A 13,380-nucleotide genomic window follows, 5' to 3' on the forward strand; every position below is an offset into this window, starting at 1 on the left:
CCCCCCCCCCCCGCACTTGGTAACACTTCATTTACATTTGATGTCAAAGACTTGTCCTTAATATAAAGCCCATTCTAAGCTTTCTACTTCTTTCTAGAAAATTCGTAATCTGAAATTGCCAGGAGGAATTACTCAGCTAATCACTCTCATATCCTGAAATTAGGAAAGGACCTACTGTACTCTTTATCTCCTTTCAGTTCTGTGGTCATCTTCCCAGAAGTGACCCCTAGTGTGAAAAATACTAAGGTAAAATATGAAGAATACCAATCATCTGACTTTACATTAACCAAAGATATCTTTTCAGAATTATCAGGAACACTTGTCTCAATATGAAAGTGCAAAATCAAACTGCGAACCGAGAGGTCAATCTTCTGAAACAACCAATGGCCAACAACCTTCCAGAAAACCAGCCAATCACAAGATTCGAAACCAGCATAAACAACAGCATGGCCTGAAGTCTTTGGTGACTGAAGAGCTGGCTGTCAGTCACAGAAACCAGAACACTCCCAGACAGCAACAAAACCAAAATAAGCCTACTGACACTTCAGTAAAGCACAAAACAATCGGAATTATGAATGCGCCTAACAATGATTTACAACACTCAAGTGCACTTAGGAGCCAGGAGCCCAAAGTAACCTCCAATAAATTTGCTCCACCACAGCAGGCTCTTGATAAGGTATTGTACAAAAACTCTACTGGATATCACTCCATGAATGTTAAGAAAGAAAGAGGACATAAAGGCCAAGAAGAGAAAAGACTGTCACATCAGCAGCTACACATCAACACTCTTTCCAATATGGACTTGAACTACCTTAATGAGCTTACTAAGAAACAAGTGCCCCTGAGCCAGAAGGGCTCCCAGTCCATTCCTAACAAAAATGTTAATGGATTGAGGGAAAATAAACAACCCAAGCAGACTTACACAGAGACAAAATATAAGAACTTAGAAATATTATGGTAAGAATTCCCTTTTCTCAAGTGTTTTTTTAGAGGAGAAATGAGAGACCACTGAAGACAGCAGAGGGAGAATAGGGGGGTGGGCAGGTCATGGGGGTTGTCAGGGGAGAGGGAAACTTAACCTAACAAGGTCCTTGGCTCTGATTCCTTTTTTTTTTTTTTTTTTTTTTTTTATGATTTATTTATCTGAGAGGGAGAGAGAGAGCGCAGCAAGTGTGGAAGGTAGGAGGGGCACAGGGAGAGGGAGAGAGAGAATCTCAAGCAGACTCCCCGCTGAGTGTGGAACCCAGTGCAGGGCTTGATCTCACAACACTGAGATCATGACCTGAGCCAAAACCAAGAGTCAGACGCTTAATGGACTGAGCCACCCAGGTGCCCGAGTTGGCTCTGATTTCTGCCTCAAATAGTTCACCTTCAATGTATTTTTCTTCTTCCTTGTCTCCTCTAGTTTTTCCACTGTAGTTAAGCCAGAGGTTGGAGGGAGGGAAGGAGGACAGAGGGACTGGTCGTTAAAAAAAGATCAGTCTATTTTGAGGGTTACAAATAATGTTTGGAGGAAACTATCTCCAACATTGTATTGACCTATCCTAAGGAAATAATCGAAAATACAGAAAAATATGTATGCACAAAAATAACATCATTTATCAAAATGACAATAATCCAGCAATAAGGAAAGGTTTAGGTAAATTATGGTATTAAATGTCATGTAACCGTTAAAAGTTACTGTTATGAGGAAACATTTCTATAAAAAAAGAAAACAGTAAGTTACAAATATATACCTAAGGAGTAGGAGCTCTACTATGTAAAACTATGCACAAAGGAAGAAAAATGCACCAAAATGTCAATAGTGGTTATTTCTGGCAAGAGACATTGGGGTTGTTTCTAATGTCACCTTCATACTTTCTGAATTGTCCAAGTTCCCTGCAATGTAGATGTATTCCTTCTATAATCAGAAAAAAAGTTATTTTAAAAATCACCTCAGGGGACATTTCCTGATGTCGTTCAATCAAATGTGTTTATCACATACCTGATATGCACTAAATCCAATGCTAAAATGCTATAGAAGATACAAAAGTAGTATGACATCACAGGTGCCTTCCAGGAGCTTACTTTCAAAGTAGGGAGGAAATTTTGCATATCTGAAGGGATGAGAAGACATTTCAGTGCTATACTTGGAGGTATAGAACATACATTCAATAAAATTCAGATTTAGCTTCCTGGAAGAGATTGTGATAGATAGCAAGCACCCTGGTCTTTTTTTCCTGACTTTAGAGGGAGTGCTTGTAACATTTATATCATGAAAAATATTTAACTTTTGGTAGACAGGGAGGAGGGACAGGAAATTTCTCCTATTCCTATTCCTTTTGCAAAGAGCTTTTATCACAAGTGGATTTTCAACTTTAAACTACTTACATTTATTATGATAATCCTATTTGGATTTATTTCTACCATCTTAACTTGTCCTTTCAATCACCCTATTGTTTCTACGCTTATTATATCTCTCTCTACATATAGATATCTAGGTCTCCTATTGAACTAATAGAGTTTTGTTACTTTTTCCCTCTACTGATTTGGAAATATACATTATCTTCCTATTTTAAGTATAGTTGACAACGATCCATCACAACTCAGTGATCTGACAAGTTTATACATTATGCTATGTTCACAAGTGTAGCTATCATCTGTCCCATTACATTGCTATTACAATACCACTGACTATGTTCCTTATGCTGTGACTTTTATTCCCATGACATTAATTCCGTAAGTGGAAGCCTCTCTCCTTCACCCATTTTGCCCAACCTACCACCTCCTTCCCTCTGGCCACCATCAATTTGTTCTCTGTATTTATAAGACTGATTCTGCTTGTTACTTCTTTTTTTTATATTTCATTTATGAGTGGAATCATATGGTATTTGTCTCAGTCAGGCTTAATTCACTTAGCATAATGCCCTCTAGGTCCATCCAACTAATTTTTCAAAAAACTTAACTAGGCTAGTGTTGATATTTCTATTCTCCTCCAGGACATATTCAGAATCGCTGGATTGTTTTAATCCAGTTGCCCTCTGGTATTTTTGCCCAGCACTTTGTCCAGCACCTATATCTCCAAAAATTATTGCTTATTGTATACAATGTTTTAAATTTAACTGTTTATTAATGTCTTTGCCTCACAGTTTTTCTTCCATTTTGTGCTTTCTTCCTGAAGTAGATATTATTTGGAAATTTTTTCAACAAGAGTAGGTCACTGGTAAATTTACCTGAAATTCCTTTATGCTCTATCTTGAATTATAGTTTAACCTGGTAAAGAGTTAAACTCTTTGAAAACATTTTTCTATCTCCTGGTTTCTGTGAAAAGTTTTTTGTCAATATTTCTTTTGTTTTCATCTTTTAAGGTCCCTCCCTCTGTTCTTGGCGTTCTGAAGTTTCACTGTATTAGGTCTAGGTATGAAATCTTGAATCCTTCTTGTGATTCCTAAACCTGAGGATTCATCACTTTCATAAATTCTACAAAATTATCATCCATGTCCCTTTATTAAGAAATAGTCATAAGAAATGCTACGTATCTAATGAAATATTATTTACCCTATTTTCCCTCCAGGAACACCAAAGAGATGTATATTAAAATCTGTTATTCTAGACTCTAGGTCTCTAATCCAGTTTCTTATTTTCTATCATTTATCTATCCATGTTTCTGAGAAATTTCTTCCCATAAGTTTCCCAACCCAATAACTCTTTTCAGCTGTAGCCAGTATGGCTTTAATGTATCCACTGAGTTGTAAATTTCAATAATATTTTTCATGTCTAGAATTTTTATTTGGTTCTGATTAAGACTTCCTGTTCTTTTTTCAAAATAGGTTTCTCAGGGTTTTGATTTCTTCTTTCAGGTCTTTAATCATTTTAAACATGCTTGCTTTAAGAATGCTATCTAATATTCTATGATCAGAAGTTCTTAGAAATCTAGCACTGCTTCTTGTGTGTATGCCTGTGTCTGCTGACTCTTCTACTTGGTAGATTATTTCCTCATATATTCTAGGATTTTGGATTGTGAATATATGTTTAGCCATCTTGTCTGTAGATGCCTAGGCAGGCTTGAGAAGGAGTGCATCCCTCCAGAGAACTTTTATATTTGCTTCTGCCAGATATGCAGAGGTATCCCCCTCCGGGATCATTTTTATGTCATTTTTTTTGGTGTTGGAATCCGTGACTAGGTGGGTAAGGTAAATATGAACCCCAAACACTGTCCCATGGAAATTCATAAGGAATTTTTTTTCCAGTTGAGAACCTAGACCAAGACAGATGGGCTTGCTTTGTTGATTCACTAATCCAACTTTTTATCAAGGACGTAGCTCTCCAAGGCCTTCACGCAGGCATCTCAGTTGATTTCTCACCCGACACGGGGCCAAGATTTCACATATCCTGTGCACAGTGAAGTGCTAGAACTCAAGCCCATAGGTCCAAAACTCCCGCAAAGCAAGCCATAGCTTCAGCTCATCCAAAATCTGCTTTACTTTTGTTCCTTTTTTGGTTTTGGTCTCAAAGATTCCCTGCCTCTCTTACAAATTTGCCTATGTATTCAAAAGGATGTCTGTTTAAATTTAATCCAACATTTCCAGGTATTTTGTAGTGGCAAGGACTTTTAAAGGGGTGTTTTCTTTTTCTATTCTGAATGCACTAAATGGAAGTTCTAAATAAGAGCTAGACTATCCTAAAGAAAACTAGGAGGATTTTAAGAAATTAATGTATTTATGAAAAGATTAGGCTAGGGATGCCCGGGTGGCACAGTCAGTTAAGCATCTGACTTTTGGTTTCTGCTTGGGTGACGATCTCAGGGTCATGAGATCGAGCTCCGCGTCAGGCTCTACGCTCAGCACAGTCTGCTTTGGATTCTCTCTCTCTCAAATAAATAAATCTTTCTTAAAAACATTAAGCTAAAGATCATTAATTTGATTTGGAGAACGATGAATACATCAAATTCATAAAGACTCTTATGCTAAAAGTCTTATGTAATCAGTTTTTAGTAACAGATTTGTGGGGTGTTTTTCCATTCAGGAAATTCCATCCTTCCTCGGACAGCCAACTCGTTAGAGCTTCTCCAGACTCACAGCTCACTCAGATAATGGAGCAGCATCAGCAAGCCTTAATGCAGCTGACCGAGGTGCAGCCCAGGGAAGGGGCCTCATCCAGCGTCACATTTCCACCTATATTGTCAAGGGTCGAAAGTGAATCCCAGCTCATTTCGGACAGAAGCCAAAGAAACCAAATGAAAATTAGTCGTAGCAATTCCGAAGGCTACCTGCTTCAACTAGAAAAAGGAAGAAAGCATAGGAAAGAGAGCAGCATCAAGGTAATAAAAGCATTTTACCAAATAACCTTTTAATTCTGATTATACAGATGGCCCTTGGTTTTCATTCCCTTACTTCTAGCCGTGGAAAAGGGATGGTCGTTACTGAGCCAATGCCACACAAGTTCTGAGGCACTTCCCGATTTGATTCCTGCTGCTACCTGAAATGTCCCTCCTTTGTGCTTCAGCTCAGGGACAGGGCTCCTTTTGGCCCCAGGTTAAACATGACACCCTCAGAAATGTTCCCCACCCCCTGTCTTGGCCCCTAGTCAAGGCTGAGTCTCTCAGGACCTTCTCCTATCTGAGAAGACAAAGTAGGGCTGAGCAAAAATGCAAAATCTTTCCAGGAAGAAACGAAGGCACATGGAAGGAGTCTTTTTAGGTCCTCTGCATTTCTCCACTGTTGCAAGCATTAAAAACCCCCAGGAAAGGTCGCTTGCTTCTAATGTCAAATGGTAAGGAGAACACTGGAAAATGCATTCTGCATTACAGGGCAACAGGGGAAGACGGGGTTGGAAGCAATGAGCCTTTGGTGATCTGGGTTCCCCCAGGAATAGACTCTGAAATGGAGATTCATGTGCAGGAGGCTGACTGAGGCGTGCCTCCCAAACCACCCCTGGAAGGGAGTGAAGGGGGGGGCAGGGCTGGCTGAGGGAGAGTGTGCAGTGAAGCAGGTGCAACAGAAGCCTCTAAGAAGCCCACAAGGGCTCTGAAGTCAGGATGGCTCTTTGAAGGTAAAGGGTGCAGGCTTTTGCTCCACCATGTGGACCAGCCATTGGCTATTGACTGCCCCCCGGGGGAGGGTTGGAACTTTGGACACCCCAGCTCCATCTGGCTGAGGGCGGTTCTTAGGGAGGGACCCAACTGGGAGCCATAGCAGACAGCACTCGCAGCAAGTGGAGAAATGAGTGCCTCGGTCCCGAGGGACATTCACTATAAGGTGGTTTTAGGGAATCAACCTTTGTTCAATTCAACATAGCTGAATTCCTATTAGGAACTGTGGTAGGTGCCGAGAAGAAAAGAGAATGAGCCATGACCCTTCCTCGTGTAGACACACAGGGAAATAACTGCAGTATAATGTTGCCACTGGGGGGAGAGGGGGAGAAAGGTATGTATGGGTTGCACAGAGGAGCACAAAGGAGTTTGGGTTGACATCCCAACCTCGGGGGTCAAGCAGAGCTTCAGGGGATAATTCGGAGCCAAGATTTAGATGATCAAGAGTTAATACAAGGGACACCTGGGTGGCTCAGTCGGTTAAGCGTCTGCCTTTGGCTCAGGTCATGATCGCAGGGTCCTGGGATTGAGTCCTGCCTCGGGCTCCTTGCTCAGCAGGGAGCCTGCTTCTCCTTCTGCCTGCCACCTCTCCTTCTGCCTACCGCTTCTCCTTCTGCCTGCCACTCCCCCTGCTTGTGCACTCGCGTGCTCTCTCTGACAAATAAATAAAATCTTAAAACAAAACAAAACAAAAAAAGAGTTAACGAGAAAAGACCGAAAGAGCATTACAGGCAAAAAGGACCAGCCTGTAGCTTAGTCCCTAGCAAAGAGTAGACCATCAAATAAATGTTAGTTTCCTTTTCCTTCTTCTCTCAGTAAGTTGAGTTCATGTCTTACAGAGAAGAGGTGGCAGAAAGTACCCCGATGACCATGTGCATCACCGGAAGTCTAAGAGCATGGGAGGGTCAGAAGGGGAAGAAAAAAACTTCCAGACACTGCTGCCCAAACCCCCTTTCCAACTCAGAAAATCCCTCCCTTCCTGCTTTCTTTCAGGAATGTTGCGACACACCCGCATCCATTTGCGGGGGCCAACACCTTCACCCTGCATCTAACAAATGCACAGAAGCCCTCTTTGTCCTTTAAGCTACTCCAGAAGCTCAAATGATTGAGAACCGTGTGCTATTTGTATAGGACAGCAGGTAGCCGGGGCACCAGGCAGGGGGAATCATTATCCAGGTCGTGCCCATTTGCTCGTCACAGCAAATCTTGTGGTTTCCAAGGGACTCGATTTGAATCACATTAAAAATTTGAGGCTTTGTTAAACTAACAAGCCCAAGCACCGTTCCCCTTCTCCTGGCAGTTCTGATGCAACTGATTTATGAACGCTAAGCATCGTCTGTGCTGAGAAATCCAGACGTCAGGCAGTAAGAGATGGACACAGCGGAAGGGATGACAAACCGCATAGAAGTATCTATTGCCATTGGCCACAAAACAACTGCTTAAGGAGTTCTGGGATGGCTGAGCTCCAGTCATTAACTCACATTGTCACAGACAGTCTGGGTATTGCTGCTTGACGGCTTCTAAGAAGAGGTTTATTTGGATTAAATTTAGCAACCACAGAGCACATTTCCTTCTCTTGCTGTTCCCCACTATCAGAGGCATTGTTTTTTGCCCTGCTTTTGAGTAACTTTCTCACACTCAGACATCTGAGGAATGTTCTGGAGGAAAGCCCTGCCGTGTCCCCCCACAGCAGGGTACGGCGTTTCAGAGTTGAAAACAAGTCCTCATAGGAGAGTCAAGGTCAATTTTCAGTTCAGGCACACTTTGCCCCACGTTTACAGTAGAAGTCACTCCTCGAGCTTGAGAGGTGGGATTAGTTACTGGCAGAAACATGCCATCAGGAAAATCTGGGGCCGTCCTCTGCCAAGGGGACCATCAACAATGAACACCAGTTCAGTGTGGTGTTCGAAATCATCAGCCCGGGGCCAGGGATGGCGGAGGTTAGCTTGTGCAGGTCTCCTGCAAAGACTAGCCATGAACACCATCAGGGGTTTGTGGAGAACAGGATTATATTTTCCTCCTGTGTTTAGAGACCCAACAGGACTATCACTGTTGATTTAATTTGGGGGGAGGGTAGGGGGAGCATGCTATTGTGAACTTTTAGTCTTGTAACAGCCAAGGAGAACTAAATCAAAGTAAATTCTGAGGATTATTTTACTATAAAAGCCTTTTGAAGAGGCAGAAAGTAGATTAGTGGTTGCCTAGGGCTGGGTGGGGGGGGGCAGAGGAGTGGTTGCTAATGGGTACAGGGGTTTCTTTTCAGGGTGATGAAAATGTTCTAAAATCAGATCATGGCAATGTTTGCACAACTTGATGAATACACTAAAAACCACTGAATTGTACAACTTCAAATGGGTGAATTTTGTGGTGTGTGAATTCTATTTCAGTAAAGCTGTTAAAAAAAAAAAACGACTTGATGGAAAGAGATCAAATGAAATTATAGCACTGAGAGCCAGTCAAGATTACTTGAGGCAAACTTAAGTAAATCCAGATTTTTCATTGCCAGTCACCCAGAACAAACTCTCTTAGGAACCATGCTCTCTCTCCCTTGTGAAAAGGTCTCTTTGCTAGAAGCAGCTCATGCTGGAAGGAGTTAGTAGCATTTGGATACTCATCCCTCTCCTTGGACCACATTGTTTACTTTGTGTCAATATTTAATGCTACTGCCTTTGCTGTTTTCCTACGATAATCAAGATGTTTATTCTGATTATTGGAGGGGCTAGTAAAAACTGGGACAACATGGGGGTGGTGGTGCAGGGAGCAATTATTTGTGCTTCACACTGTACCTTCTGTGTCAGCTCAATGATTAAAGTTAAGCTGCTTCACGCTAAGTATGTGATTTCTGGCCACTGATCATTTCTCATCAGTTTTGGACAAATTGGATTTATGACCTGGAGATGAGCAAGGCTTTCTTCCTTTTTCATTATTGGTTTACTTTGGCAAACAGAAAGTAACTTACCGATTGCAAAACAGCAGTACAGATGCCAGGCCCAAAATAAAGAACAAATTCGCAATTGCCAAGTACAAGATACTGGAGTTCATTCACCTATTAATAATTAGGGGAGATGTTAAAATGTGGTCATACCCAGTGAAGTCAAGGTTTGGACAAAAAGTGCATTCTTACACACTGCTAATGGAAGTGTTCATTAAGGACCTTAAGTGTGTTTGTGATTTTGTCTCAGTAATTCCAATTCTATTCAGTTTAGATGTCAAAGCAATCATCAGAGTAGCCCACAAACAATGCTCATCCCTAGGACATCTTAAATGTTCAACATTTAGAATGTTATGTATGAAAGTCACATTTTTGAAAAATATTTAGTGACAGGGAAATACAGCATAATGCTAAAATACTTAGTGGAAAAAAAACTAATTTGTAGCACTTGGCAATTTTATGAAAATATGAACACGTAGATGTCAAGGGTACGAAGTAGCAGGAATGGTTTTGCCAGGTGATTTTTTTCTCTAAGGAGATTTAGGATTTTGAAAAGCCTCTAATGAAAAATATTTTTTCTCTATACTTTAATATTTTTAATGATTTTAGCCCAACAACCTCTTTTTTTAAAAAAAATCATCTCTTGTGTTTTACAGTTAGATATAATGAAAGACTTGACTATAAATTTTGAAAATTCTAATCAGGGAAATTCTATTTGCAGGACTCAATCCTGGCAGCATAGAAATGTTGCCTAAAAGATACAGGATTCTGGCTCTCTGAAGTACTGAGATACTAGAAATATTGCTTTCAGCTACAAGTCACACAATTACTGTTTACAGCAACTTCAAAATTATGAGCTCATTCTTCTCACCTACGGTTAATCCACAAATAGACAGTAACTAGCACTGGTGGTCCACAGCTCAAAACAGCAGAACCAATATTTGAATGGTTCTCTGGTTCCTTTCCTGACACGAGATTGCTGCTGCAGCTCCAGCTGTCATATCCACATTCAAGGCAGGAAAAGGAAAGGGCGGGGTCTCACCAGCCTTAATGAAAACTAAGATGCAAACTCTACCCTAGCCAACTTGCATTTATTCCTCATGGGCCAGAGCTCAGTGCTACAGATCTGGGGAAAGGAGTACCTGTCTCCAAGCCTCTATGGTGGGGAAGGACAAGGAGAAACTAACTGGTATGAGCTATGGGTAGTCAGCCAATAGGCCAGTGGGAGTAGAACACATTCTTGTAACCATTGATACAATGTATATTGGACACTTTTAAGATTTGGAAGTTACAGGTAGTAACTATACCCAATATGAGAATTTTTTTTTAAGTCTCTGGACAATCTGTCAAATTCTGTTTTAAGAGCTCGTTAGAGGGACAGCTGGGTGGCTCAGTCGGTTAAGCATCTGCCTTTGGCTCAGGTCATGATCCCAGGGTTCTGGGATTGAGTCCCTCATCGGGCTCCCTGCTCAGTGGGGAGTCTGCTTCTCCCTCTCCCTCTGCCTGCCTCTTCCCCTGCTTGTGCTCACTCTCTCCCTCCCTCTCTCTGACAAATAATAAATCTAAAAAAAAAAAAAACTCATTAGATATACTGCATATCTTAGGATTTAACATAATTTATAGGAACTTTCAAAATTTAGAAAAATCCTGAGCTTTGTCATTCTCATATAGCAAGGTAGTACCATGTACAATTAGTACAGAGCTGCCTGTCCCCTCTTCAGGATGGCTATTCTTTCTCTGTTCTAAGCACCGACTTCGTCTGTCTAAATAGAATCACTGTCACACTAGCTCTTTGGTGTGGTCCTTCCTATTCTTCCCAAGGAAGGAAACCAAATGAACTCACAACTCAAAGGATTTGGTATCCCCACAAGGGCATCTTCCCCAAGTAGCAAGTCAGTTTTAACATCAAAAGCAACAGTTTGGGGAATATCTTAATCTATCCTATGGTCAGGAAAGCATTAGTGTTTTTCCTGCCTGTTACTGAGCTCGAGTCATGATCCAAAAATTAAATTGCCTCATTATGTTACTCTGTCCCTTTAAATATTCAATACTAGTAAGAGTTGTCATATAAAATTACTTATGCCCTTCAAAATATTCAAAACCTCATTGACTAAAAGGAGTTCCTCAGTAGATCTTGCCTAGACTTTTTTTAAAAAGATTTATTTGAGAGAGAGAGAGAGCATGAGCAGAAGGAGAGGCCGAGAGAGAGAGAAGCAGACTCCACACTGAATGTGAAGCCTGACGCAGGGCTTGATCTCACAACCCTGAGATCATATGACCTGAGCCCAAATCAAGAGTCGGAGACAACCAACTGAGCCACCCAGATGCCCCAGATCTTGCCAAGACTCTTAACCCTTAAAAATTTAGTCTTTTCCTAATCAGAGAGGGAGACAAACCACAAGAGACACTTACCTCTAGGAAACAAACTGAGGGTTGTTGGAGGGGAGGTGGGTGGGGGATGGGGTAACTGGGGGATGGGCATGAAGGAGGGCACGTGATGGAATGAGCACTGGGTGTTATATGCAACTGATGAATCACTGAACTCTACCTCCAAAATTAATAATACACTCTATGTTAATTAACTGAATTTAAATTTTTTAAAAATTTACAGTCTTTTGAATGTTAGGACCTCATTAGACAGAGCACTCTCCTTTTGAAGCAATGCTTACCTGATTTAGAAATCATTTGGTTTTGTGAACTGTACAAGACCAGATGTAATAGTAATGGCAGCAAAAAAGTGGTGATGTATATGTTGTTTAGAACGTTAATAACAAAACAGCTCTTTATGCACTTGGAAATTTTTATTTATAATTTTCAGAATTCCAATTTTTTTGTTGTTGCAGAAGTTGGAAAAGTCAAAACATGTTAGCTGACCAGCTACAAATTACCCAAGAAGCTATTATCAATAACTGCCATTAGAGTGGAAGAAGGGTCAGGAAATGCACCCACTCTCCCAACCGTCCACACGAGCTTCCATTCTTTTCCTTATGTGGCTATGAGAGCGTAGTTGGGGGCGGGGGGTGGGGCACAATTCCTTACAAGAAACTGTCTCTTTGTATTTCTAGAGCTCCAAGCTGAAAGGTTATCAGAAAAGAGACGTGAAGCTTGGAGGCCTTGGACCTGACCTTGAATCCATCAGAGACAAAGTGAGTGTGATGGACATACAACATTTTGTAGGCTTGGATTTGCCCCACTTGGATTTGTATTAGCAGAACTGTACAGACATGTCTCCCACCCACCCCCAGAACCAAGTCCTAATCCAAATGTCTCCATCTGAATAGAGACCCTTGTGAAATAGCATTAGTAATAGAGACCCAGATACTCCTTTTACCATAAGATAAAATTACCTAGCCAATGTTGTTTTATGTATCTACCTTTTAGTTAGTCTTGAAGGCCTGCACAGAAAAGGGGGCCACGTGCACATGAAAAGAGATGTGTGTGTTATATGGTCATTGGTCTTTCCCAATAGAGTGATGCTGGTAATTTTGAAGAGTGGCTACAGAGAAGACACTTAGGATAAGAGTTTCCCAACCCCTGAAAAGTGCATCCACTTTATTTCCTTTCCTCTAGTGAAAGAAGATCTCCATTTAATGTGTTTTAACTACAGTTGCACTCAAGGCATAAAAAGAGAGTATAGTTCAAAGTTGGAAGCCAAAATGAAAATAAATTGGGTAAATGCAACAAAGAAGGAGCAGAATGTGATTTAGACCCTGTTAAGGGAATACTGGGTGTGCTACGGCAGTGATGTCGCCCCTCAGAAAGAGACGGTTTCTAGGAGAAACATTAACTATCTCACTGCTGTTGCCTTACGCGTGCTAACCCCATTTCCTCTCTGCTGCTGGTACAATATACCCAGCTGGCTAAAATGAGTGCCGCTTTTAAAGAGAGAACAGAGAGATCTAGCAGGACCTGTGCACTGTGGTAACCTGGTTTCTCTGAACAGAGGCAGAAATTAATCCAAAAAAAGGAATACGCGAAACAAGTTAAGGAGTATAACATGAAGACCCTATCCATTCTGTCAAAACCACAAACAGCGAAAACTGAAAGTCAATCTGCCATCCCTCGGCAGAAGGTAAGAAATCCCCACCAAGGCAGTTAGCTTTTCAATTAGAATTAAAAGGAAACCTTTGTTACCGCTGAGCAAATTCCCCGTGTTTTTTGAACCCAGGAGATGTCTTAGCTGCTGCCATTCCTGTGGCTACCCATCATTCACAGATACTGATACACAAATAAGAGGTACACAAATGATGCTGGTAAGGTTAGCCTGAAGTTCATCATGGTCTTTAGTCCCCCACATGTTTTCTTCTTGTATTTCAAATTTGACACACATAAAAATGAACAGTAAGGCCAGCAGACAGGAAAGGACACTCAACATCAC

The 13,380-nt window shown here is 41.2% G+C and overlaps 1 protein-coding gene across 5 annotated transcripts in view; it reads left to right on the forward strand.

The window, feature by feature from the left end:
- The window catches only part of JHY (junctional cadherin complex regulator), a 55,077-nt gene that overhangs the window by 38,600 nt on the left and 3,097 nt on the right, over positions 1 to 13,380 (forward strand). For 2 of the 5 annotated variants that reach the window (XM_027579688.2, XM_027579687.2), the window contains 4 exons: positions 305 to 957; positions 5,005 to 5,299; positions 12,068 to 12,148; positions 12,946 to 13,074. In XM_027579688.2, coding sequence (XP_027435489.2) covers positions 305 to 957; positions 5,005 to 5,299; positions 12,068 to 12,148; positions 12,946 to 13,074 — 1,158 coding nt within the window. Of the gene's footprint in view, positions 1 to 304; positions 958 to 5,004; positions 5,300 to 12,067; positions 12,149 to 12,572; positions 12,625 to 12,945; positions 13,075 to 13,380 lie in introns of those variants that run through there. The other 3 variants (XM_027579690.2, XM_027579689.2, XM_027579692.2) reach the window with 3 other exon arrangements.

The sequence above is a fragment of the Zalophus californianus genome, chromosome 11, assembly GCF_009762305.2.
Source record: "Zalophus californianus isolate mZalCal1 chromosome 11, mZalCal1.pri.v2, whole genome shotgun sequence".
Taxonomy (NCBI): Eukaryota; Metazoa; Chordata; class Mammalia; order Carnivora; family Otariidae; genus Zalophus; species Zalophus californianus.